This window comes from Myotis nattereri (assembly GCF_964212035.1).
Source record: "Myotis nattereri genome assembly, chromosome: 18".
In the NCBI taxonomy this organism is placed as follows: domain Eukaryota; kingdom Metazoa; phylum Chordata; class Mammalia; order Chiroptera; family Vespertilionidae; genus Myotis; species Myotis nattereri.
This window is the reverse complement of record NC_138093.1, coordinates 42082005-42107646: the sequence shown is the minus strand read 5'-3', so window position 1 is coordinate 42107646 and position 25642 is coordinate 42082005. Positions and strand designations below refer to the sequence as shown.

Below are 25642 nucleotides of genomic sequence, written 5' to 3'. Positions count from 1 at the left end.
GGGGTCAGAGGGCCGGGGCACGGAAACCACTCGGGGGTGCAAAGGATGGGGCTGCGTCTGCATTGGCCGCCGATGTACACCTAGGAAAGCAAACATGCTAGGTGCTCACCCCAGGTGGGGAAGCAGCCGCCCAGCCCCATGCCATGGCCCGCGCCTCCTCGCAGCGGGTGAGTTTTGCTGGCTGTGCACCTTCTGTCAGTGCCTTCGGTGATGCTGACGTACTCCCACGTGCCTGGCTCTTCCGCCCGAAGGTGTCTGTGATGTTCGCCGTGTTGCGTGCAGTGGAGCCCGTCTTGCTGCATGCGTTGAGTATGGAGGTGTCCGGTCCACATGGTGGGACAGGGCATTTCCGGTTCGGCCGTTGTAAGTAAAGCTCCTGTGATCGTGCCGTGCAGGCCTTTCGTGGGGTATGCACTCAGTTCTTTTGGGTGTAGACCTAACCGTGGAATTTCTGGGTTTTGAGTCACCCGTGACCATTTTTACCACGGAGTTTTCCCAGATGTCTTTGCCTGTTCACCAGTCGCGCAGCGTGAGGCTTCTGCTCCATCTGCACTAGGACCTGAGAGCGTTTCCATTTTCTTTCCTTTTTATTGAATTTACTAGTGGCCTGGTGCACGAAATTCATGCACATTAAAAGGGGATTAATTAGAGGAAATATTTTAATAGTGCTATTTGCCCTTTCTCTATAATAGAAGTGGCAGAGGTGAAAGAAAATTAGTAAAATGTATATGAAAATCTTCCTCCTGTCAGAGTCTGGGGCATGCTGTGGGACCCAGAGTCAAGTCCCTGCTCATCCGCATGCACCTCGAAATCACGTGAGACCCAGACCCAGCTAGCCCCACCCCTATTGAGTGAGATCCAGACTCTGCCTGTCCCACCTCTCTCAAGCCCCGCCGGGCAGGGGGCCCAGCCTCAAGTCCCCCAGCACACCCTCAGGTCCCTTGACCCAGCACCAGGGCGGGGGGCGCGGCCTGAGTTCCCCTGGCCTGGCGCTGGGGCGGGGGGTGCGGCCTGAGGTCCCTCGTCAAGTCCCGCTGGACCGGGGGCGTGGCCTCAGGTCCCCTGGCCCAGGCTGGGGTGGGGGGCGGGGCCTTAGGTCCCTGGGCCTGGCGCTGGTGCAGGGGGTGCAGCCTGAGGTCCTCTGGCCCACACCGGGCTTGGGGCGCAGCCTGAGGTCTCCCACTGCAGCCTGGCACCACGCAGCCTCAGGTCCCTGCTGATCGCTTGTTATGGGAACCCCACCTCCGCTGTGGGCGCAGCCATCTTGTGATGGCGTGATGGAGTGAGGGTCAATTTGCATACTCCTGCTTTATTATAGAGGGTAGGGGTGACACTGGTTAAAAAGTCACACAGGTTTCAGGTGCACAATTCCACGACACATCGTCTGTACACTGTACTGTGAGTTCAGAGCCCTAGTCAAATCGCTGCCATCACCACTTACCCCCGTCCTCCTCTCCACCCTCCCCCGCCCCTCAGAGCGCATTTTACGCTGTTCCCCTAGCGTAGCATGAGAGTCGTTTGTGAGAATGCTCACCCTTTCTCCTTGCAGAAATCCCACTTCCATGCCACAGGCTTTGTGCCACCAGGAGGTGTCATCAACGCACCTTAAACTCAAAGACTTGCTGGCGCGATAGAGCCAGTGCCCTGCGGCTGTCCTGCCCGAGCCAGTGTGGGCCTCAGGTCTAAGCATGGACGCTGTTCTCTCCGTCCTGCTCCCGCCCAGGGGGTTCGGTGGCTCCTGCCACACAGACAAGCCTGCTGTTGCCATTGTGTCGTTGTCCCTGCTCTCCTCTCCTCTCCAGGAAGAGCCACTGTGAGTGACAGGCAGGGTGCTTGCCGCTGGGCACACTCACGAGGCGGTGGGGCAGGAGGGCTGCCCAGCTGAGTGAAGGAGCAGCCGCCGGTCCGAGGCCTGGCTGCGGCGGAGCAGGAGCCTAGCCCCGCAGCATTTCCCCGTGGCTAACGACTCTGTCAGCGGGAAAGAGACACGGGTCTCCACTGGAATGATCTGTGTAAGAACACGAAATATTCGTGCGTGTTGTGTGCATATGTGTGTGCACGTGTATGTATGTTTTGTGAGCGCATGCATGCGTTTTTGTGCGTGCGCATGTGTGGTGTGCATTTGTGCGTGTGCATGTGTGGTGTGTGTGCATGTGCACATGTGTGCATGCACTTGTGTGTGTAGACTTGATATGGCCTGAGCAGAGCCCTGGGAAGGAGAGACCTCCTGGTTGAACTTCTCTCCAGTGAGCGGTGCGAGACGCTGCGGGTCGGCCTGCGGGTGGCTCCAGTGTCCGTCCTGGCAGTGAAGGGATCTCTCCATGGAACAACGGAAACGCATCTGCTCCTTCAGCGCCCTTGATTGTGCCAAGTAGAAAAAAGGGGATGCCCCGTTCCAGGAGAACCGCCTGGCATTCCATGAGCCCTTGAAGCATTCCTGGAGCCACTGGGAGGTGTCAGCAATGTGCTCCTCCCACACCTCCTGAGCAGGTCGTGCTGAGTCCAGGTCCGAGGGGAGGATTGGCCCGGAACACGAGGCAGCTCACTCTGGGTGCGCACGGGGCTCAGTGCAGAGCGGGGCTGCAACCCTCCAGCCAGCACCTTCCTGACCTCTGTGCTCACGCCTCCCGCAGAGCCAGGCAGCGCTCCCAGCACGGCCTCCAGGGCCTTCTTGCTGAGAGGTGGAGGGTGAGAGGGAGCGAGAGACAGGGAACTGGCGAGGTCAGGGAAAGGAGAGCAACCGCTAGAACACGCCCCAGAGGCGCCCCAGGGAGTGAAGGTGGTGGCTGTCGCGAGGGGCACCAGGCAAAGGCACCTGGGGTGGCACCTGAAGCAGGAGCCACGTGATTCTCGGATCCTCGGCAGGTGACGGGAGTTTTCTGGTCAACAGCTTGTCTTCACCTGTGATAACAAGATGCTGCACCATGTTCTCCCTCCCAGGATGCAGGCTCCATTATTTTTAAAAACTAGATCATTTTATTTTATTTTTAAAATTTTCAATAAATTTATACCCCTCAGCCATCCCTCACGCCCTCCACCTCTGGCAACTGACCATCGGTTCTCTGTTTCTAAGGGCTTCGTGTTTTGTGGTGTTTTTTAGATTCCACATTTAAGAGAAATCGTATGGTATTTGTCTTTCTCTGATTCTTTCATTTAGCATAATACCCACTAGGTCCACCCATGCTGTCACCAATTGTTAGATTTCATCCTTCCTATGGTCCTGCAGTATTCCGTCGTGTAAAGGTGCCACAGCTGTTCAATGCAGTCATCTATGGGTGGGCACTTAGGCTGTGTCCATCTCGTTGCTATTGTACATATCGCTGCAATAACTCTGCACATTGCTGTGGGTAGGACAGATATTTGAACAATATTGATTTTTCCACTCCATGAGCATGGAATACCTTTCCATTTCTTTGTGTCTTCTTCAGTCTCTTTCATCACTGTTTTGTAGTTTTTACCTCTTTGGTTAAATCTATTTGTAGGTGTTTTGATTCTTTTTGATACAATGTGCGTGGGCCTGTTTTCCTCCTTTCTCTTGCGGGTGGTTCTCACCAGCAGAAATGCAGCCGCGTGTGTGGCCTTGTCCTGGGGCAGGCTGCGGTTCCCTCTGCCACCACATGTCCCCGGAGCTGGGCAGGGCATTCTGAGACTGACACAGGCAGCCGGCCTCCTCCACCCTCTGTCCACATTGTTGCCAACTTGGTTCTTCTTGTCCCTGAGGCGCGCTCCACACAGCGTGGAGGGTGTGTGGTAACGGCAGCGTGAAGACACCGGCCCTGGGACCTCCCACGGCAATGGAAGTCGAGAGGTCTCGGCTCTAGTTCCAGCTCCATCACTATGCAGCTTTGCGACTTCAGGTGAATCTCTGGGCCTCACTTTGCTCACCTATAAAATGGGCAGAATAAGCTACTCTGCACTTCACAGGGAACCAGATGAGACAGTGGGGTCAATGGGCTTTGGAAAGAAGTCACATGTAGATATTGAGGGCTGGGATTTGTCACTTTTGGATTTGTGATTTTTTTTTTTTTTTTTTTTTTAGAGAGGAAGGGGAGGGAGAGAAACAGTGAGAGAGAAACATGGATAGGTTGCCTCCTGCATGCGCCCCACCTGGGGGATTGAAGCCGAAATCTGGGTATGCGCCCTGATTGGGAATCAAACCCACCACCTTTCGTGTGCGGGATGACTCTCCAACCAACAGCCAGGGCGGGGTGGGGGTGGGGGGTGGTGTGGTTGTTACTTACGGGAGAGGAGGACATTAAACACCGCACACTGTGAGACAATGGCCTGCCAAGTAGCTGCTGGAGGAGGAAACAGCAAAGACCTCGTCGTCGGTGACCGTGGTGGCCTTGTAGTTCTGAGGGAGACGCGAGGTACCTCTGGCCGCCCTAACTGCAAGGGGCCGGGGCCTGTGCCAGGAGTGTGTCCCCTCCATGGGCTTTTCTGGGGAGAGCAGTCTGGTTGCTGACTTAGCTCTTGGTCTGGCCAGCAGGCCTCAGAGAACCATGGATGTGGCAAGATTGGCCTCCCAGCGTTTTTTTTTTAAAATGTGTTTTTAAAAATTGATTTTAGAGAGAGAGCAAGGGAGAGGGAGAGAGAGAAACATCGATCAGCTGCCTCCCACATGCACTCCAGCTGGGGATAGAACCCACAACCTGGGTATGTGCCCTGACAGGGAACTGAACTGGTGACCTTTGGTGCCTGGAATCATGCCCAACCACTGAGCCACACAGCCCAGGGCAGCCGCCCAGGACTCTTTGGTGGTTTGGACACATATACAGTTAAGTAGAAGTTTGACTTTACAAACAGTGAGGTTTTGGGGGGGACATTAAGTAGAAGGTGATGAGCTGTTTAAAAGTCTGTGACTTTCCCCTGCTTCCCAGAGTTTACGACCTGGGCCTCTGTCTGTGCTCATGACCCCGCCTCCCGCCTCCCGCCTCCCGCCCCCCGCCCCCCCGCCCCCCGCCCCCCGCCCCCTGGTGCTTGCTTCCATCAGTGACGTGGGGGAGGACAGGCAAAAAGGAAGTCAAGGAGCTCCCACGCTTCTCTGTGTCTTCTGCAAAAAAAGGATCCAAGTTATCCACGTGGGACATGGCCTCACAAGGGGAGAGGAAGCTGCGAAGGATCCTGTGGGAGTGCCGTCGCTTTACAGTAAACGGTGGGGATACTGAGCCCAGAGGGAGCTAGCTAGAGGGGACCCGGAAGTCCTGCAGGCCCTGCTGCGGCCCCGCCCCCCTCCCCCGAGAGCCAGGACTTGAGGTCTAACAGTGCAGTGTGTCCTAAGCACAAGGGAACTTAAGCAAAGGTCCGTCCTGGCGCAGGAGCCTGGCTATGGGGCAGGGTAAGCGCACCATGAGGAAGCTGTGATTTTACGTTGTTTGCTTTTAGGGGGTGAGGCCAATATTTAAGGCTTCATTCCAGCTTTCCTTATTGAGGAATTTGCTCAGTTGTGACAGAGCTTTGCTGGGAACTACTAATGCATATATCTTTGCTTACTGGTTGTGTTTCATGATTAGATAAAACTGACCCCTAATTTCTCTTATGGGGATGGATCTGAATTTCCCCCTTGAAATGCCAGGAGTAAGAGACTTATATGTATTTGGACAAATGTGAGCACATTTCCCTTGTTTATAGCCACTAAGATGCCTGGCCTGGGGGCAGAAATTGGCTCGGCAAAGCTGGGTGATCTTCTCTTAGAAATGTGCTTGGATCTTCGACTCCCTTAAGAAGGTGTGAGCCCATAGTCGGACCGGCCGGCAGTTAGAGTAGGTGCGCCCGCCTCACGTGGTAGAGGAGAAAGTCTTCACTCTGGGCCCTGCGTCGGGTGGAGCCTGAATTGTCAGTCAGTCGGTGCTTTTGATTTTATGTATTTATTTTTTAAAAATATATATTTTATTGGTCTTTTTACAGAGAGGAAGGGAGAGGGATAGAGAGTTAGAAACATCGATCAGCTGCCTCCTGCGCACCCCCCACTGGGGATGTGCCCGCAACCCAGGTACACGCCCTTGACCGGAATCAAACCTGGGACCCTTCAGTTCACAGGCCGACACTCTATCCCAGGGGTGGGCAAACTTTTTGACTCGAGGGCCACAATGGGTTCTTAAACCGGACCGGAGGGCCGGAACAAAAGCATGGATGGAGTGTTTGTGTGAACTAATATAAATTCAAAGTAAACATCATTACATAAAAGGGTACGGTTTTTTTTTTTTTTTTTTTTTTTTAGTTTTATTCATTTCAAACAGGCCGGATCCGGCCCGCGGGCCGTAGTTTGCCCACGGCTGCTCTATCCACTGAACCAAACCGGTCAGGGCAGTCGGTGCTTTTTAAAATGCCCATGTCTGGAGCTCCCTCCCTGGTGGGTCCTGAACTCTGATCTTTGCCTGGTCAGAGCCTCAGCTCAGCCTCCCTAAGTGTTTACGTTGCTGTCTCCACACCCAGCAACCGTGCTGAGTGAGAAAGGCTGCCTCCAGGGGGGCCGTCTCGGGAAGCTCGGGACTTTGTCTCCCGGACCCTCTAACTGTGCAGAGCCTGCAGTCCACCCCTTGCCCAACCCGACAAACAGCTAAAGTGGCCGCAGAGGGTCTGTCCCCCAAGTCTGCACCTTTGCCCTCCCGACCTCACCGACGACTAGGTGCCCTCAGAGACCATCTGTGGATTCATCTGGTTCCTCTATTTCTTCTCAGGGGGCGCTGGTTCCTGCCAGCTCCTCCATCCCAACAAAAACAGGAATAAGAAGCCAGCTGTACTTGTGGCTGTTGTGATTCTGGCTAACTGACGACCTTTTACTTTTGAATTGGCTACTGGGGAGCTCAGAGCCCAGTTGGAGGCCATCACTAGCAAAGCACATGGAACCAAGTGCAATGTGTTTTGGACATTAACCTGAAATGAGCTCCTTCATTATAGTCCCTATTTTTTGTTCCCCTTAACCCAGCAGTTCTCAATCTGTGGGTCGCGACCTCTTTGGGGGTCGAATGACCCTTTCACAGGGGTCGCCTAAGACCATCGGAAAACACATATATAATTACATATTGTTTTTGTGATTAATCACTATGCTTTAATTATGTTCAATTTGTAACAATGAAATTGGGGGGCACCACAACATGAGGAACTGAATTAAAGGGTCACGGCATTAGGAAGGTTGAGAACCACTGCCTTAACCCATCCTTCCTTCCTTCCTTCCTTCCTTCCTTCCTTCCTTCCTTCCTTCCTTCCTCCCTCCCTCCCTCCCTCCCTCCCTCCCTCCCTCCCTCTCTCTCTCTCTCTCTCTCTCTCTCTCTCTCTCTCTCTTTCTTTCCTTTCTGTTTTTCTGTCGTATCTTACACAACTTTGGAAGCCAACTGCAATCTTTTTTTAGGCTGTGTCAGAGGGAAAATAATTACAAAATAAATAACACCACCCAGCTGGCGTGGCTCAGCGGTTGAGCGCTGACCTATGAACCAGGAAGTCAAGGTTCGATTCCCCATCAGAGCACATGCCCGGGTTGCAGGCTCGATCCCCAGAGCAGGGGGTGCAGGAGGCAGTGACCAATAATTCTCTCTCATCGTTGATGTTTCTATCTCTCTCTTGCTCTCCCTTCCTCTTTGAAATCAATAAAAAAGTCTAAAAAAATAATACCTAACTTTTATTAAACGACATGTCTCTAAGTAGTTGGCACATATTAACTCACATGTGTCACAGCGTTCCTATAACCAAGCACTGTTATCACCATTAAACGGCAGGCAACCTTCCAAGGCTAGAGAAGTGGCTGCCATGCCTACCAGGAAGGCCCCCATCCGTCCCCAAGCGCCCCGTTTCTCACAGAGCACCCGCTCTGTCTGACCCCACCAGATCTCCACCGCCCGCTTGGTACGGATGAGGAAGGCGAGGCTCGGAGAGCGGCAGCATCAGGTGCTAAGCGCAGGCGACTCCCCGGCTGCTTCTGCTCCCAGCGGCCAGCTGCTGCGCCGGTGCAGCTCCCTCCTGGCGGGCCAGGCGCGTGGTTTCACTGTGCAGCCTTCTGACTCCATTAACCGGGGGAGGATGCACCTGTCTGACCCTCACGCGGTGCCCTGTGCTCAGGGAGCTCAGCAGGATTATTTCTGGAAAGTTCTGGGTCTTCCAGGAAAACTGTAATCCCAGAGGGCAGTTCCTAAGGGGAGTTTCAAGGCAGGCAAAAGGGGTCTTGGCAGAACAGCTCCTTGTGCCTGGAGCAAACCCAGTCATCGCCTGCGGCCCCTGGCAGGTTCCCGTGGCGTGGAGCCTGACCTGATACTTCCCTGGCGAAGCTGCAGGTGGACTGTGGGCACTTGTTGCAGCCTCTTTAACTGGGGCATCCTGTCCCTTCTGCACTTGGAAGAACTAGACCAGTGATGGCGAAGCTTTTGAGCTCGGCGTGTCAGCATTTTGAAAAACCCTAACTTCACTCTGGTGCCGTGTCACATATAGAATTTTTTTTATCTTTGCAACCATAGTAAAACAAAGACTTATATTTTTGATATTTATTTTATATATTTAAATGCCATTTAACAAAGAAAAATCAACCAAAAAAATGAGTTCACGTGTCCCCTCTGACACACGTGTCATAGGTTCGCCATCACTGACCTAGACAATGGTAGCCTGGGGTCGAAGAGCGAGGACACAGGGATCAGGAGACCTGGGCCTGGCCTGGTCACGTGAGTCAGCTGCATCCTTGGTCAGTCAACCTACGTCTCTGGCTCCGATATTTAACTTGGGGCCATCACAGGGGTGTGGCTCCTGCAGGCCCTTCCTGGCTCTGAAGGCTCAGGATTGCAGGCATCCCACAGACCATCTTGGGCGTCCCCCCACCCCCCACACCAAGTCACTCGTGTCCTCCTCGTGCCCAGAGGGGCCTCATGTGCACCTGGCATTTTCCTGGAAGCGCAACAGGACTCTCACTGGCGGGAGCCGAGGCCGGGGGCTCTCAGCCAGACGGCAAACAGCAGCAACAAGCAGCCCTTTGAGCTTCCACCTTGGCAGCATCGCGGCCGTGGCTCCTGGGCAGCTGCTCCTCCCAGGCCAGCCCGCCAAGCCCACTGGATGCAGCGCCGGGGATGCGCCCCCTGGGCCTGGGCCACGGGCGCTGGTAGTTTTCCACTCTGGGAGCTGGAAGAGGGAACTGGCTTCTCCGTCCAGGAGACGGGCAGCGGAAGCGTCGGGGAAACCACCAACACAGCCTGGCAGCAGGGGCAGGAGCCACGCTCGGCCTGAGTGCCTGGCGCCGCGCCCCTCGCCGTGCCCCGGCCTGGCTCTGGCTGTGCCCGGATGGGCTCCCAGACAGACCTTTGGGGTCTGAGGAGCAGCAGGGCGGGCGTGGGGGCCCTCAGGCCTGGCCTTTAGAACCTGGGCCACTTGCCAGCTCTGCATCTTCAACTCTTGGCTGGATCCCTCCCCCAGAGGAGCTTACCCGGCACCGGCGTGCTCAGCAGGCAGGCCCGGTGCTGCTGCTGAATGCCGCCCGTGCCCGCGCCACGGCTCGTCCTGGCCCACGGACCCACCGGGATGCAGGACGCCAACCCCGGCTTGTGCTTCCCTGTGCCCTTCCCCTGCGGCCGGGCCGAGCCTGTGCCTGAGTGAGAGCGCTCAGAAGGGGGCCCGTGGGCCTCTGTGGCCTGCTTTTCAAGGTTGTTTGGCTATTCTGGGATCTTTGCGTTGCCCTGTGAATTTTGGAATCATTTGTTTATTTATGCCAAAACGCCCATCCCCCGGCTTTGGCTGGGTGGCTCGATGTCCTCGCAGCCCTCACTGCGCCACCTCCCCCGGCGTCGCTCCGGAGGTCTCAGCAGCGGGGTGCGGCGTGCGCACCTGCCGTGCTGCCTCCGTCTGTCCCAGGTGTCTCACATCACGTCACAGGAAGGACAGCTTCCGCTTCTCCGAGGCCTCTGCGCTGTCGTCTGATGCGTTTACTGTGGTGTAGGCGTGAACCCCACAGTGCATTATTACTTTTGTTTAAATGGCCGCTTACCCCTTAAAAACATACAAATAACAAGAAATCATCCTCTGTGTTTACGATGGAATTCCCATTTGGACGGGAGGGTTGCTGTCAGGGTGTCTGTGGGCCTCTGGTCACAGTGGCTCCCTTTTCTCTGGCTGCTTTTAGATGTTCTCTCTGTGCCCGTTTTTAAGCAATTGGATGAGGATCCTGTCGTATAGTTTTCTTCATGCTTCTCGTGCTTTAGCTCATAGAGCTTCTTGGGTTTAGACTTTTCATCAAATTTTTAAAAAATAAATCTTTATTGTTGAAAGTATTACATATGTCCCCCCATTGCCCTCTCCACCCCTCCTCTTCATCAAATTTTATTCAATTAATTTTCTGTCTCCCTCCCTGCTCTTCCTCAAGGAGCCCACTGACCTGAATCCACGAGGCCTGAAAATTCCCACATCTTACTGATGTTTTATTTTTGTTGTTGATTGATTTTCTGTCTTGTTTCTTGTTTTGGATAGTTTCCATTGATGTTTTTAAGTTCATAAGTCTTTTCTTTAATGTCAATCTGTAATCCCATCCAGCATGCTTATCTCACACATTCAAGTCTCATCTCTAGAAATCTGATTTAGTAATTCGCTATCTATCTATATAAAAGGCTAATATGCAAAGTGTCCCCTTGGGAGTTTGACTGACTGGGAGTTTGATCGCTTGCTATGATGCGTGCTGACCACCAGGGAGCAGTGCGGAATGAAGGGAGGCCCCAGCTGTCAGCCAGCCGCCGCTAGGGACCCTACCCTTGCATGAATTTCATGCACTGGGCCTCTAGTCTATATATATAAAAGGCTATTATGCTAAATGTCCCTCCTACCGTCTGATCAGTCGCTATGATGTTCACTGACCACCAGCGGGCCGACGCTCAATGCAGGAGCTGCCTACTTGCAGTGACTTGCCAATGGCAGTTCTCGGGTGACATGCCCCGAAACCAGAGAGGAGGGAGCCCGATTCCTCACAGGAGCACATGATTCCACCTTTGGCCGTGGGCTATGTTGTTGCTGGGGCACTGTCAGCCTTGAATCTGGTTACTGCTCACTTGCGTTTGCGTTCCACACCCTGTACGACAGCAACTTTGCAGAGCGCCCTCTCGCACCCCAGGACCCCTCGGGGGATGTCGGAGAGCCGATTTTGGCCTGATCCCCACAGGCCAGGCCGAGGGACCCTGCCTGCTGGAGGGATCTCGCTCACTCGTCAGATGCCTTTCGAGCCACGGCGCCACCCCAGGTGCAGCTGGCCGGGGAGAGACGGTGGGAGGTTGGCTCTAGGGCGTGTCCCGCTCCACTGGCCACCTTCTAAGTAATTTCCTTTCAATGTGCACGAATCCGTGCACCGGGTCACTAGTATCATATAAGCTCTCCTTATGGTTAAATACATGCAACATAGTTCTGTTTTACTGTTTGATTTCCCAATTCTCGTTTCTATATTAGCTCTGAATCAGTTGCAATTGGTTGATTTTTTTTTCTCATTGAAGGTTCTATTTCCCTGCTTCTTTACGTGATTTTTTTTTTTTCTAATTGCATGGGACATGTTCATGCTCAAAGGTATTTGTTTTTTATCTGAAATGTGAATGTAGCTGGGAGGCCTGCATTTCCTCTGACCAGCCCTTCCTGCGAGCTCTGTCCCCTGTCCTCCCGGGCTCTGCTCTGTCCCCACTCAGGACACCCTCCAGCCCCGCCTGGGCTCTCGCTCCTGAGCGCCCGGCATGGCGCGGTGGGAGCTGGTACAAAGTGGGCTCTTGCCTTGTTTCCTGTCCTTCAGGGTCGCTGCCCTGGGTTGCCTTATGTTCATTATATTGGACCCCAGTTTTTCACATGCTTTATCCTTGTTTGTTTGTTTGTTTCACCCAGGAGAGCGAGCCCGGCCCTGTCCCTTACCCCGGGTGGAGGGGTCCATCTCTGAGGTTCCTGATTGAGCCAGGGCCCCAGCCTGGTGCCGAGGGGCCGCGGCTGTGCTCCCCACCTTCCTGGGGGTCTGGGCTTGCTCCCGAGTTCCATGAAACCACCCCCGGGAGGAGGGGTGCTCTGGCCCCGCCCCGGGTTGCGAGGAGCATCGCCTGTAGGAAACCCCACCTGCTGACAGGGAGTGCAGATGGGAAGGTCGACACAACTCGTGTTACAGTCCTTTCAGCCCTTGGACCAAAAGGTAGTTTGGCCGCGGGTCAGCGCTCGGACGATGGCGTGGTGATCGGTTTGGGGGCAGAACCAGGAAGGAGAGGCTGGGCGTCATGGTGAGCAGAGCGGGTCATCGCGATCTGGAGGATTCGAGTCGCTTTTTCCACGTCCAATAACCAACCGTGCTCTTCCCAGGGAGGCCTCTGGACGTAACAATACGGATTTCCTGTCTTTGCTTTCTCTTGGTCCAGCCGTGTGCCGCTACCCCCTGGGCATGTCGGGAGGCCACATTCCGGATGAGGACATCACAGCCTCCAGCCAATGGTCAGAGTCCACCGCGGCCAGATACGGACGGTGAGGGCGGGCCCAAGGCGGGGACCCGGGCAGCAGCTCCGAGTGGGACTGGTTTCCTGGACAGGCTGGTGCTTGGTGGGAGCGCGTGGGAACTGGAGGACGTCACGGGCCTGCCCGGGGCTGCGTGTTCTCAGGGAGAGTTGGGGCTCGGCCGCAGGTGCAGGTCTGGCGACATCCTGACCGCGGAGGCCAGGCCACACTACAGCGGAGGCTTCGGATGCATGGGCTGGCCTCGCCCTCTCGCCGGGAGATGCCGGAGGGTGGCTGGGCGGCAGATGCGGGGGTGCAGGTTAGCGAGGACCTGCCCTGGGAGCACCCTGCTCTCAAGGACGCCTCCCGGGAGGCCCCGTCCCCGGGAGTGTGGCGCTCTCCGTGCACTGGTACCGGGTCATCTGTAGGAATAAACTCCTTGTCAAAAGCCCCTCTGCTTGTTAGGGCCGAACCACCTCCTTCGAGCTGAGTCTTTTGGTGTGAAGTGTGGATTTCTGTTAAACTCGCATCACCCATAAGAGGAGCAACCTCCATAAATTCCACTCGTGTGTTAAGGACGAGAGGGTGGTGGTGGGCTGGACGGGGTCAGCAGGGGTCAGAAACACCTGTGAGCAAAGGCACGTGCCAGGGAGGAGGGGGGGGGGGTGTCCCGGGGTCCCCGAACGAACCTGGGACCCAGTTCCCCATGCTGCCCCCGGCAGCGCAGCCTGGACGTAAGCACCAGATGATTCGCGGTTCCCTCTCCCCTCACTCCCACCATGTCTCCACCTGCTGGGCGGCCACGCCCCTCCTGCTGGCTACGATGCCCACACTGGGAACCTTAGCGCCCCCAGACTTCCAGGCGGCCATCGGGGAGGCAGGTGCAGTGACTGTGGGGGAGGCTTCACGGCACCTCCAGTGAGGTCTCCGCATCCGGAATCAGGCCTCCCTGTGACCTGAAGGCCCCAGCTCCCAATGGTGACTGCCCTCTGGGTCCCTGGTGCCAGGGAGAAGGGCCTGACCATGCGGGGCACAGTGGTGCAGCCACTACGAGGGAGAACTCCCTGGTCCTGTGCCAGGCCGGGCAGCTGCTGGCTGCGCGGGGAGCGGAGTCCGGGAGTCACGGATCCCCGTCTCGCCCTCGTGTCTCAGGCTGGACTCGGAGGAAGGGGATGGAGCCTGGTGTCCCGAGATCCCGGTGGAGCCTGACGACCTGAAGGAGTTCCTGCAGATCGACCTGCACTCCCTGCACTTCATCACGCTGGTGGGGACCCAGGGCCGCCACGCCGGAGGCCACGGCATCGAGTTCGCCCCCATGTACAGGATCCACTACAGCCGGGACGGCGCACGCTGGATCTCCTGGCGGAACCGGCACGGGAAGCAGGTAGGAGGCGAGACGTCCAGCCCTGGGGGGAGGCTGGGGGAGGAAGGGTCAGCGGAGTGTCGCAGCCACCCCCACTCTCTGCTCTCCGCTCAGGTGCTGGATGGAAGCAGTAACCCCTACGACATCTTCCTGAAGGACCTGGAGCCGCCCATTGTGGCCAGATTCGTCCGCTTCATCCCGGTCACCGACCACTCCATGAACGTGTGCATGAGGGTGGAGCTCTACGGCTGCGTCTGGCTGGGTAGGTGTCCGAGCCGCGCTGCAGAGAGCGACAGCGGCAGCGAGGTCCCAGGTGCGGGCTTCCCTCTCGGTCAGAGGAGAGGGGGAGCATCGCTCACCCAGCCCGGCTGCTCCCCATCCCGGGAGGGGTGTTCCCAGCACGGCATCACTTCAGTCCCCCTGGCTGTGCTGTGCCCGGGTCGGGGCCTGGTGGCTGCAGCGCAGGGGCAGCCGGGAGGCTCCCGGGCTGGTGGGCTCCGGTGCTGACCGTCCGTTCCCCTCGCAGATGGCTTGGTGTCCTACAACGCCCCGGCCGGACAGCAGTTCGTGCTCCCTGGAGGCGCCGTCATCTACCTGAACGATTCTGTCTACGACGGAGCCGTCGGGTACAGGTAACTCCCGGAGACTTGGGTTCTCAGAATGGGAAAATGGCCACTAAAAGAGAACCATGGCTTGGGATCAGTAGCCAATCAACCAGTCAATCCACCCCCAGTTTCCTTCAGACCCTGTCCTGGGCATCACGGGATAACCTAGCCGGAGCCCACGGGAGTTTACTCCCAGGAAGTGGGGCCTCCTGGGAGGACAGGGACTGGCAGGGGGCGGAGCTCACAGGGCGGCTCCGGGCGAGGACACAGCGTGCTTTCCCCCTTGAAGCCGGACATAGGGTCTGACTCACGAACGGCAGCCGTGCACGGGCTGCAGGGACGGAAGGCGTCCATTTAATACATTGCACAGGTTAAGAGGTTCAGGCAGGATGACCCATAACTATGCGTGCTTTAGAAGGTGCGAAAAGACGGGACCAGTAGGAAAGGCTTAAGGTAGACAAGGAGGGTTTTGAGGATGGGCTGATCCTTGGAGCAGTGGGGAGGGGGGTGAGGACAGGACTCCTGGCCCAGGAGCTGGAGCAGAGTGGGGTAGAGGGGGGTGAGGACAGGACTTCTGGCCCAGGAGCTGGAGCAGTGACGGCCTGAAGTGGACCTGTGAGGCCGTGTGCAGTCCGTTCAGGACCTGCAGGAATTAGGGTTGGATAAGACCTGTCCCCACCTGTCCCAGGTGGCACCACACTTGGCCATTCGCCCACCCACTTCCACACCTTATCTCGCTCAGCTCAGTCTTGATCGGCGGAGTCAGCCCACGGCGAGGGCCAGACTGGAGCTCCGAGGTTGGTGACTCAGGAGCGTGGCGGTCCAGGGCCACGGCCCCGAGGGGAGAGCAGGCGGCTGTCCCCGCCGCCCTGACCGCAGCCTCCCGCTCAGGTCACTTCCTTCCCATCCGCTCGGCCCCGCCCCTCCGCTGCCTTGTCAGCGTGCCATCATCCCCCGGCCACAGCCCAGCGGCCTATTCCCAGGGCCCAGAGGAAACCCCAGGCTTGAGTCCAATTTGCTAATCATGGTGCCTGCTAGGCACGGTGGGCATTCTCACCATGCAGCCATTGGTCCCGAAGCTCTCAGTAGAATGGGGCTAAAATAGGGATCAGTGGCCACATGTCAGGGTGAGTGAGCCGTGTCCCGAGCGGCCTGGCACAGAGGAGGGGGACGCCCGGAGGAGCCCAGCCCAGAGGGAAGACCCTGGCCCACGTAACGAAGGTTCCTTCGCTTCGCTCCGACGCTTATGGGATTAAAACGGAGGGAGAAGTGCCCTGAACGGGGAGAGCTGCGCGTTGTAGGGAGGGCCAGCGAACACCTGGCAGGATGGATAGATGGGCCCCAGAGGGTGTGGAGCCGCCAGGCAGGGGGCGTGGAAATGGCGTCGGAGGCAGAGGGGCAGCGTGTGGACAGGACCACAGCCTCCCTTTAGGGGAGCAGCAGCTCAGTTCCCCGAAGCCGCAGCACGAAGCAGAGCGAGGCAGATTCTGTCATCATTTGGAGGAACCTGAATGCCAGGGCCAGGAGGGGTGGAGAGAAGGAAGTCCAGGCCATATGGTGACTGTGGGGTGAGGAGGGACGTTCACGCAGGGAAGGAGACGAGAGGCTGGCACGTGACGTGAGGAGATGGGCTGTGGAGATGCCGTGCGGCTGAGCGGGACCCAAGCCCGCAATGCAGAGTCTTGGGAAACGGCCGAGCAGCGGGGCTCCCGGCAGCTCCGCCCTCAGAACAGCCTGGTTCGGAGGTGGAAAGGCTGCCGGGCCCAGAACAAAACTGCGCCAGTCCCAGACCCTCGTGTCACCCATGCCTCTCACTTTGTGGGTCTCATTGTCTATGAATTTGACTAAAATGAAATATGAATGAGGACTTAAATGTGGCAGGTTTTCATTCTTAAATTACAGTTTACTTCCAATATTATTTGGCATTGTTTCCAGGTGTACAGCATAGGAATTAGATGTTGCTATCATTTACCACGCGGTACCTCAAGAAGTCCAGGCCCCCGGCACCGTCCATAGCGAGTGCACCTCACTGGCTCTGCCCCTGGCCCGTGGCTGCCTGGGACGGCCGACGCGCACTTCTCAATCCCTTCGCCTCTTTCACGGGCGGGGTGAAGGGCCAGTGGCCTCCTGCCCTGTCGTTTGGTGTCGGATGGGGTGGGGGGGGCTGGCTTACTGAACCGACTCGCCGAGCCATGAGTTTCCAACCCGCTCAGGGACCAGGACAGGGGATGGGCAGGCTGCGGTCCACTCCACGTGCGTTCCTGCAGTCGCTCACTCCTAGATTCGTTAATCAAATGTCTTTGATAACATTGAGTCATTATAAAAAGACTGGTTATGTCAGTATGTAAGAATAGGTAAGGGCACAAGAGAGTATAGAAAGTGATAGAATATTGTTTAACAGCTCTGCCATTGACGGGGAATCAAAATCAAATGTTTTGTAAAATTCATCGAAATGGAGCTTAATTCTGCACCAATGCAGGATGAATGAGTCGATACTGTCAGATATATCGGATTTCTTATAATCTGACACCCTCCATGATAGCCAGCTTTTTCAGAACCCGGTGCAGCCGGTGAGAGCTCTTCCGCGAGCATGTGCTAACTCGGGCCTCTGTCCCCTCCTCTCGCCTTGGCCGGCAGCATGACCGAGGGGCTGGGCCAGCTGACGGACGGGGTGTCCGGCCTGGACGACTTCACCCAGACCCACGAGTACCACGTGTGGCCCGGCTACGACTACGTGGGCTGGAGGAACGAGAGTGCCGCCAACGGCTACATCGAGATGGTGTTTGAATTTGACCGCATCAGGAACTTCACCACCATGAAGGTCAGCGGGCGCACGGCCCTGTGCGTGGCGGGGGCTGGCGGCCTTGGGCGGGGCTGCAGGACACGCTCCTGACTGGCCACATGCGGCCCCCAGTCCCCCAGCCGGTCTGGCCATTTCCTCACTGTAAACAAGGCGGCCGGACGAGGCCGCTGTCCCTCGTGGCGTGTGGTGCCAATGCGGAGCCGGCGCGTCCAGCAGCACGGCGGGCGGTCTCCAGGGCCACCATGCTTGTGGGCCCATGAACATGGTTTACCTCCTTTAAATATCAGAGGAAAACAATGAACTTCAGGGCCAAAATGATCTGCCCTCTGAACAACAGTTGTACCATCTGATTTTTATGTCTTTTTAAGGAGGGAGGGGCCCACAGAGGCACACGTGCCAGGCTGCGGAGGCGACCCCCTGCCAGGGGGGTACCTGAGGGTCCCACCCAGGAGGGGGCTCCGCACTGTGCTCTCCCCATGGAGAGGGGGGGGCTTTGCATTTTGAACCACTTCCCACCCGGGTGCCTCCCCCAGCACCGAGGAGTCGGCCTCCGCCAGCTGTTCACAGGCAGGGGTGTGTGTTCTCTGACGGACCCCGGGCTCCTCCAGGGGCTCCCCTGTTGGCTCTGTCCCTGCACTCAGCATACGACAGCTCCGTCACCGCTGTGAGCGGCCAGGTTGGTGCCCCTGGTTGCCTGCGCCAGCCGTCTCTCAATCTAAATGCTCTGCCACGCTGGTGCGAGGAGGTGAGCTCGAGGGCAGGACTAGGACCCTGGCAGAGAGCACCTCTCTGGGTCACAGCCTCCGCAGGCAAGCGCCGCGGGCCGCCCTCTGGGCCGGACCACTCAGCCCGCAATGGCCGGCTTCAGTCTTCCTCTGTAGGGACTCGGGGACTCTGTCCAAGGACGGGGTCACCTCCGCCTGCCAGGAGGCCTGGAATACAGAGCACGTCCATTTCCGCGTGCGGCCAGCGCCAGCACGGGAGAGTCACGGCCCGGCCCCTCCCCCAGGTGCACTGCAACAACATGTTCGAGAAGGGCGTGAAGACCTTCAAGGAGGTGCAGTGCTACTTCCGCGCGGAGGCCGGCGAGTGGGAGCCCAACGCCGTGTCCTTCCCGCTGGTGCTGGACGACGTGAACCCCAGCGCCCGCTTCGTCACCGTGCCCCTGCAGCACCGCATGGCCAGCGCCCTCAAGTGCCAGTTCCACTTCGCCGACACCTGGATGATGTTCAGCGAGATCACCTTCCAGTCAGGTTGGGGCGGGGCCCGGGAGCGGGCGGGGGCGGGGGCGGGAGCTCCCCCGCCGGGGGCTTCTCATGGGCACGGAGGGACCGTGCTCCTGGCTGCCCCCGTGGAGGGACAGGGCCGGGGCTGTAGGGACAGGACATGCGCTGGCTCCCCCCTGTTTGTCTAAGAGAACAGAAATGGGGATTGAAAAGGGAGAGCACGGTGTGGTAGCCGCTTCTGTGAAGTAAGCCCGTCGGCGGGAGCCCCACGTCACTGTTGAAACATTGAGAGGAAATTCTCTAAAAGCACAGGGGGCACAGGGAGCCATGGTCCCTCCGCTTCCCCGACCGGCACGCCCGTGTGCTCCATCCCCCTTTGCTAAGTACTTAAGGCAAATCGAAGGCAATGTTTGACTCAGCACTAAGAATGCCCGGTGCCGCTAAGAAACTAGCATCATCTTTACATGCATGACGCCATCATAACATCTACCGACACTCACCAGCAGGCACGGCCATGCCTGCACGTCCCCAGCGGCCGCCCACTCCGCTGCCCGTGGTGTCTTGCTGCGCTTGGCTGATTGGATGGGCCTCTGGGGCTGTGCCCTTCATTGTATCCCACGCGTCTCTTTCATGTGAAACAGTCCTTTTCAAAAACCGCCACCTGGTTTGGCTGGTGGCTCATCCCTCAGATGGGAGGGTGTATCTACGGCTGATTTCAATTCCGGTTCCATATTTATTTTTGTCAATGGCTTTTCCTAGATGGTGCTTTGAGCTTTTTAAATTTTTTTTTATTTTTTTTTTTTATTTTTTTGAGGGGGGGGGGACTGATTGTTTTATTTATTTTTATTTATTTATTTTTTTTTATTGCTTCAAGTATTACAAAGGGTATTACATATGTGACCTTTTTCCCCCCCGCCCTTGACAATCCCCTGGCCTCCCCTACCCCCCAGTGTCTTACATCCATTGGTTATGCTTATATGCATGCATACAAGTCCTTCGGTTGATCTCTTACCCCCCTCCCTCCTGTCCCCCAACCCTCCCTGGCCTTCCCGCTGCAGTTTGACAGTCTGTTTGAGGCAGCTTTGCCTCTGTATCTATTATTGTTCAAAAGTTTATAACGGTCTCTATTATCCATGAATGAGTGAGATCATGTGGTATTTTTCCTTCATTGACTGGCTTATTTCACTTAGCATAATGCTCTCCAGTTCCATCCATGCCGTTGCAAATGGTAAGAGTTCCTTCTTTTTTACAGCAGCATAGTATTCCATAGTGTAGATGTACCACAGTTTTCTAATCCATTCATCTACTGATGGGCACTTGGGCTGTTTCCAGATCTTAGCTATGGTGAATTGTGCTGCTATGAACATATGGGTACATATATCCTTTCTGATTGGTGTTTCTGGTTTTTTGGGATATATTCCTAGAAGTGGGATCACAGGGTCAAATGGGAGTTCCATTTGTAGTTTTTTGAGGAAACTCCATACTGTCTTCCATAGTGGCTGCACCAGTCTGCATTCCCACCAGCAGTGCACAAGTGTTCCTTTTTCTCCACATCCTCACCAGCACTTGTCGTTTGTTGATTTGTTGATGATAGCCAGTCTGACAGGTGTGAGATGGTACCTCATTGTTGTTTTGATTTGCATCTCGCGGATGATTAGTGACTTTGAGCATGTTTTCATATGTCTCTTGGCCTTCTGAATGTCCTCTTTTGAAAGGTGTCTATTTAGGTCCTTTGCCCATTTTTTGATTGGATTGTTTATCTTCCTTTTGTTAAGTTGTATGAGTTCCCTATAAATTTTGGAGATTAAGCCCTTATCAGATATGACATTGGCAAATACGTTCTCCCATGCAGTGGGTTTTCTCGTTGTTTTGTTGATGGTTTCTTTTGCTGTGCAGAAGCTTTTTATTTTGATGTAGTCCCTTTGTTCATTTTCTCTTTAGTTTCAAGTGCCCTAGGAGCTGTATCAGTGAAGAAATTGCTTCAGCGTATGTCCGAGATTTTGTTGCCTTTGGATTCTTCTAGAATTTTTATGGTTTCCTGTTGTACATTTAAGTCCTTTATCCATTTTGAGTTTATTTTTGTGTATGGTGTAAGTTGGTGGTCTAGTTTCATTTTCTTGCATATATCTGTCCAATTTCCCCAACACCATTTATTAAAGAGACTATCTTGGCTCCATTGTATGTTCTTGCCTCCTTTGTCAAATATTAATTGAGCATATTGGTTCAGGCCGATTTCTGGGCTCTCTATTCTATTCCATTGATCTATATGCCTGTTCTTGTGCCAGTACCAGGCAGTTTTGAGAACAGTGGCTTTGTAATACAGCTTGATATCTGGTACTGAGATCCCACCTACTTTGTTCTTTCTCAGGATTGCTGCAGCTATTCGGGGTCTTTTTTTACTCCAGATGAATTTTTGGAGAGTTTGTTCTAGATCTGTGAAGTATGCCATTGGTATTTTAATGGGAAGTGCGTTGAATTTATAGATTGCTTTGGGTAGTATGGACATTTTAATGATGTTGATTCTACCAATCCATGAACACGGTATGTTCTTCCATCTGTTTATGTCTTCCTCTATCTCTTTTTTCAATGTCCTGTAGTTTTCTGAATAGAGGTCTTTTACCTTTTTAGTTAAATTTATTCCTAGGTAGCTTAATTTTTTTGGTGCGATGGTAAATGGGATTGTTTTTATAATATTTTTATTTTTTAAAAAATATTTTTATTGATTTCAGAGAGGAAGGGAGAGGGAGAGAGAGATAGAAACATCAATGATGGGAGAGAATCATTGATTGGCTGCCTCCTGCACGCTCCCCACTGGGGATCGAGCCCACAACCCGGGCATGTGCCCTTGACCAGAATCGAACCCGGGACCCTTCAGTCCGCAGGCTGACGCTCTATCCACTGAGCAAAACCAGCCAGGGCTGATTATTTTGTTAGGGAAATTTTTGCCTGATTAACCTGCCAGAGCTTTCACCCCTCCCCCTGAAGAAATAATTTTTAAAGGGACAAGCAGTAGATTTACATAAATTTTTAGAGTCTTTTGCTTGTTTCTTTACTAAAGGCCATTTGTGAGTAACCCTGGGATTGTGTAAAACACTTCTCATGGGTCAGGAAGTCAATAGATTTAACCATTTCATGGGCCCACAAGCATGGTGGCCCTTGGTGCTGGGGGGGGGGGGGCCCGCCTGGGCGGGGGGTTAGGGGCGCTCTCGGGCAGGGAGAGGGACCTATGTGCTTAGGTGCCCCCACGACCCCGCACGTCCGTAATGCCCGCTGCTTGGGTCAGTCAGCTCCTGGGGGACGCTGAAGGGTGGCCCTCAGTCTTGGATCCTCTGCATTTGTCAGCGCCCATCTTCTGACGGGACCCTCCTGCACCGTTCGTGCCCAGGAGGAAGGGCGCGCGCCTGGTTTCCCTCCTCGGCAGCTGTCGGAGGGAGTCGGTGCCCTCACAACCTTGAAGGACGTCTGAGGAGCTGTTGGCTCTCCGTCCTGGTTTTGTGTTGGTGTCATTGCGCACGCATTTCACTGCTTTTTAGAAATTCAATGTGTTGAGTCAAATGCTTTCTGAAGCTCAGGCTGCCCTGTGGGGGGCGCACACCCTTGAGCAGCTCCGTGTCCCTCGGCCCCGGCCCCACGGCCTCTGGAACTCTCCTGCTTTAGGAGGAACAGGATGCCCGGAGCCCATTTGAGCATTTACTGCCTCGGAGCGGGACCAACCATCTCCTCGGCAATCGTGGCTGCTGTTGGTGGGAATGAAGTCTGGAGGTCACGGCAGGTCCCAGGACTGTGCCAGGCCTGGGGAAGCTAACGGCACGGAGGACGCGGTCAGATTGGGACCAACCCTCCGCGGCCAGAGGAGAGAAGGGCCGCGGGCAGTGGAGTTGCCTGGACGCTGCCCGCGGACTGAGCCTCGTGCGGGGCCTGGGGGACACACTTACCTGTGTGACGGGGACCGCGGATTTTTGTCCTCGCGTGGCGTGTGCACAGCGGCTGGTACCGGGCACAGCTAATGGCAGCCCGACGGGGTTTGACTCCTGGGGCCTCCTGAGCTTGGGTTCCACGTCACGATAATACTCGTGTTCACTGGGCCCAGTTCCAAGCCGTCCTGGGGGCCAGCCGCCGCCCGCACGCGGAAAGCATGCTGCGAAGGAGCCGCGAGGGTTTGGCGAGAAGTCCGTGGGACAGAGGTGCAGGTCTAGCTCTTGACCTCCTCGGCCGGACACCCAGAGGAGGACTTCCGCTGCCCACATCAGTCTGGCCCATACTGGGGTCCAGTCCTGACGCTGAGAGAGCACTCGGTGCCGTCGCGTCCGCAGGACGAGCTTGGTCACAAGTCCAGGGCCAGGCCACGCGGCAGGGTGAGAGCCCTCTGTCACACAGTTGGATTTCCTGCAGGGAAAGAGGCCTTGGCAGGAGCCTGCACAGGCCCACGTCCCCGCCTTCCTGTGCGCTGTCTGACTTGCGGCCTTACTTCCTATGTGAGCTTTGTGATAATATGTAGTCACGGCTCTCGACATCCCCCTCCCTCCCTCCTTCCATCCCTCCCTCCCTCCCTCTTCCCTCCCTTCCTCCCTTCCTTCCTTCCTTCTTTCCTTCCTTCCTTCCTTCCTTCCTTCCTAATCCTCACCCAAGGATTTTGCCCCCATTAATTTTTAGAGAGAGTGGGAAGGGAGCAATACAGAGAGAGAAACATCAATGTGAGAGAGACACAACGATTGGTTGCCTCCCACATGTGCCCCAACTGGGGCTGGGAATGGAGCCTGCAACCAGGTACATGCCCTTGACCGGAATTGAACCATGACCTTTCAGTCCGTGGGCCAACACTCTAACCACTGAGCTAAATGGGCCAGGGCCACATCACTGTTTCTTTCTTTTTAATACCATGGCACGAGTATATAATAACTTAAACAAAAGTTTTACAAAAGTTGCGCTTACTCAATAGATGAATGGTGATGTTTTTATTTAATGTATGACATGATTTCATGGTTACGAAAGGTGAGTGGCCGGCCGAGAAGTTGATTTCACGCAGGGCCGGCTGGGCCCGCCCTCTGCAGACTGCTGCCCGCTCCTCGCCCACAGCTCTGACTCCGCCTGTCTTTAACAGATGCTGCCATGTACAATACCTCTGGGGCCCTGCCCGCCTCGCCGGGGGTGCCCACCACCTACGGTGAGTCCGCCTCCCGCAAACCAGGTGAAGGGAGCTCCTGGGGGCGGAGACTGCACCTGCTGTCTGTGTGGGAGCTGGCGCAGCTGGCTCTGCCCCGAGACAGCGCCCCCCACAGGTGGGCCCAACCTCCGCTCCTCCCTGCCCGGCCTGTGCTCGCCTGAGGTGGAGGTGGCCTGCTTCCAGTGGCTTCGTGAGAGCTGGGGAAATGGGGAGCAGAAGCAGGGGGAGACCTTTCTACCCGCGGCCTCCCGCGTGTCCATGGATGGGTGGGGCGCTGAGAGCAGCGCCAGCCTCTCTAATCGGAGATAAATGTGCAGACCTGTGTCTATAGCTTCAGACACTCACTGGCCGCGGGAGCCAGCACCTGGGAAGTGCGTGACCCTGCGTCTCAAAGACGAGCCTGGGCGAGTTGTCACATCTCAGTGCGCGCAGACCGGACCCTCACCTGGTTCTCATGAGGTGTGACGAGGGGCCCGTAGGCCCCGGCCGTGGTGATAAAGGGACGGCATTTGGGGAAAGTTGCAAAGCTGTCCGTGATCCCGTCTGACACGGGAGGAGGAGGCGAGAGGACAGAGTAGCAAGGCCGAGAGGGAGCAGGTGTCCAGGTGGCACCAGAGGAATTGCCCTGAGAGGCCTGTCGCTGGTCCAGGCGCCCTCTCTTCCTTGTCCCACAAGATGACGGCGTTCCCCGTCTCTCTTCCTGGTTGCAGACCCAATGCTGAAAGTCGACGACAGCAACACCCGGATCCTGATTGGCTGCCTGGTGGCCATCATCTTCATCCTCCTGGCCGTCATTGTCACCATCCTCTGGAGGCAGTTCTGGCAGAAGATGCTGGAGAAGGTGAGGAGGCGCCAGGCCGCCGCTGCCCCGGGACCCAAGGGCGAACTGTGAGGGTTTGCACCCAGCGAGGCGCTCGCCGGGGCCCCGGGAAGCGCAGGGTGGAGGAAAGAACGGGCAGGTCCACGTTCTCATTCTCAGAGCGGAGACTTTGGGACCTGCCCAGGGAGCTCCTCCCAGTCGTGAGATCTCAGCTCAGGCTCCGCCTCAGAGATGCTGATGCCCTGGGTGGAGAGGGAGGTGCAGGCATGTGCGTTTAAAAAAAATGCACAGGATGCCCGGCCGGCGTGGCTCAGTGGTTGAACATCGAGGAGGTCACGGTTTGATTCCCGGTCAGGGTGCATGCCTGGGTTGCAGGCTCCATCCCCAGTGTGGGCAGCTGCTGAATGATTCTCTCTCATCATTGATGTTTCTATCTCTCTTTCCCTCTCCCTTAGTCCCTGAAATCAATATATATATATATATATATTTAAAAAAATTAGCAGGAGCCTAGCTGGTGTGACTCAGTGGTTGAGCATTGACCCAGGCACCAGGAGGTCGCAGTTAGATTCCCGGTCAGGGCGCATGCCCAGGTTGTGGGCTCCATGCCCAGTGGGGGGTGTGCAGGAGGCAGCTGATCCATGTTGCTCTTCCGTGGATGTTTCTACTTCTCTCTCCGTCTCTCGTCCTCTCTCTCTTAAAACACAATTTAAAAAAATTAACAAGTGCTTCTGATGGACAACTGATACCTACCCAAAATCTCTGACAATACTGCTCCTCTTCTTTGCTGTTTGCTGTTTATTTTTTGGTGTGTGTGTGTGTGTGTGTGTGTGTGTGTGTGTGTGTGTAAAGCATCCAGCCTCACTAATATCCAAGCCAAGCTCTCACAGTTCTATTCCCACTTCTCTGCATGCTTAACGCTACAATTGTCCATCCCTGTGGGCCCCTTCCTCAGTTTCTTGTCCAGGCCAACTTATCTGAATAATTGTCATTACATCTAACGCTTTACCGTCCACCAGGACTTCCACTTGACCCTCACTGAGTGATGGTGAGTTGGGCAGAGTTGTACCTGACGGCCTCTCTCATGGGCACACGTGATGTGCTCACGTCACACGGCTCACACCTGTCTCTCTGTTCCTGCAGTTGTCGGTCTTGAAATAAGTTGTCATTTTCTTCCGAAACACGCTCAGGTCACCACAGGTGGGCCAGCCATGACTCGCTTGGTTCCTCGGGCCAGAGACCAGTTTTCTGGACAC

The 25642-nt window shown here is 55.7% G+C and overlaps 1 protein-coding gene across 1 annotated transcript in view; it reads left to right on the top strand.

Moving 5' to 3' along the window:
* Positions 1-25642, top strand: part of DDR2 (discoidin domain receptor tyrosine kinase 2) — a 63184-nt gene that overhangs the window by 27350 nt on the left and 10192 nt on the right. The window contains exons 3-10 of the mRNA XM_081112935.1: positions 12336-12438; positions 13561-13792; positions 13886-14033; positions 14298-14403; positions 17014-17197; positions 18189-18432; positions 23507-23569; positions 24280-24410. Coding sequence (XP_080969061.1) covers positions 12336-12438; positions 13561-13792; positions 13886-14033; positions 14298-14403; positions 17014-17197; positions 18189-18432; positions 23507-23569; positions 24280-24410 — 1211 coding nt within the window. The remainder of the gene's footprint in view (positions 1-12335; positions 12439-13560; positions 13793-13885; positions 14034-14297; positions 14404-17013; positions 17198-18188; positions 18433-23506; positions 23570-24279; positions 24411-25642) is intronic.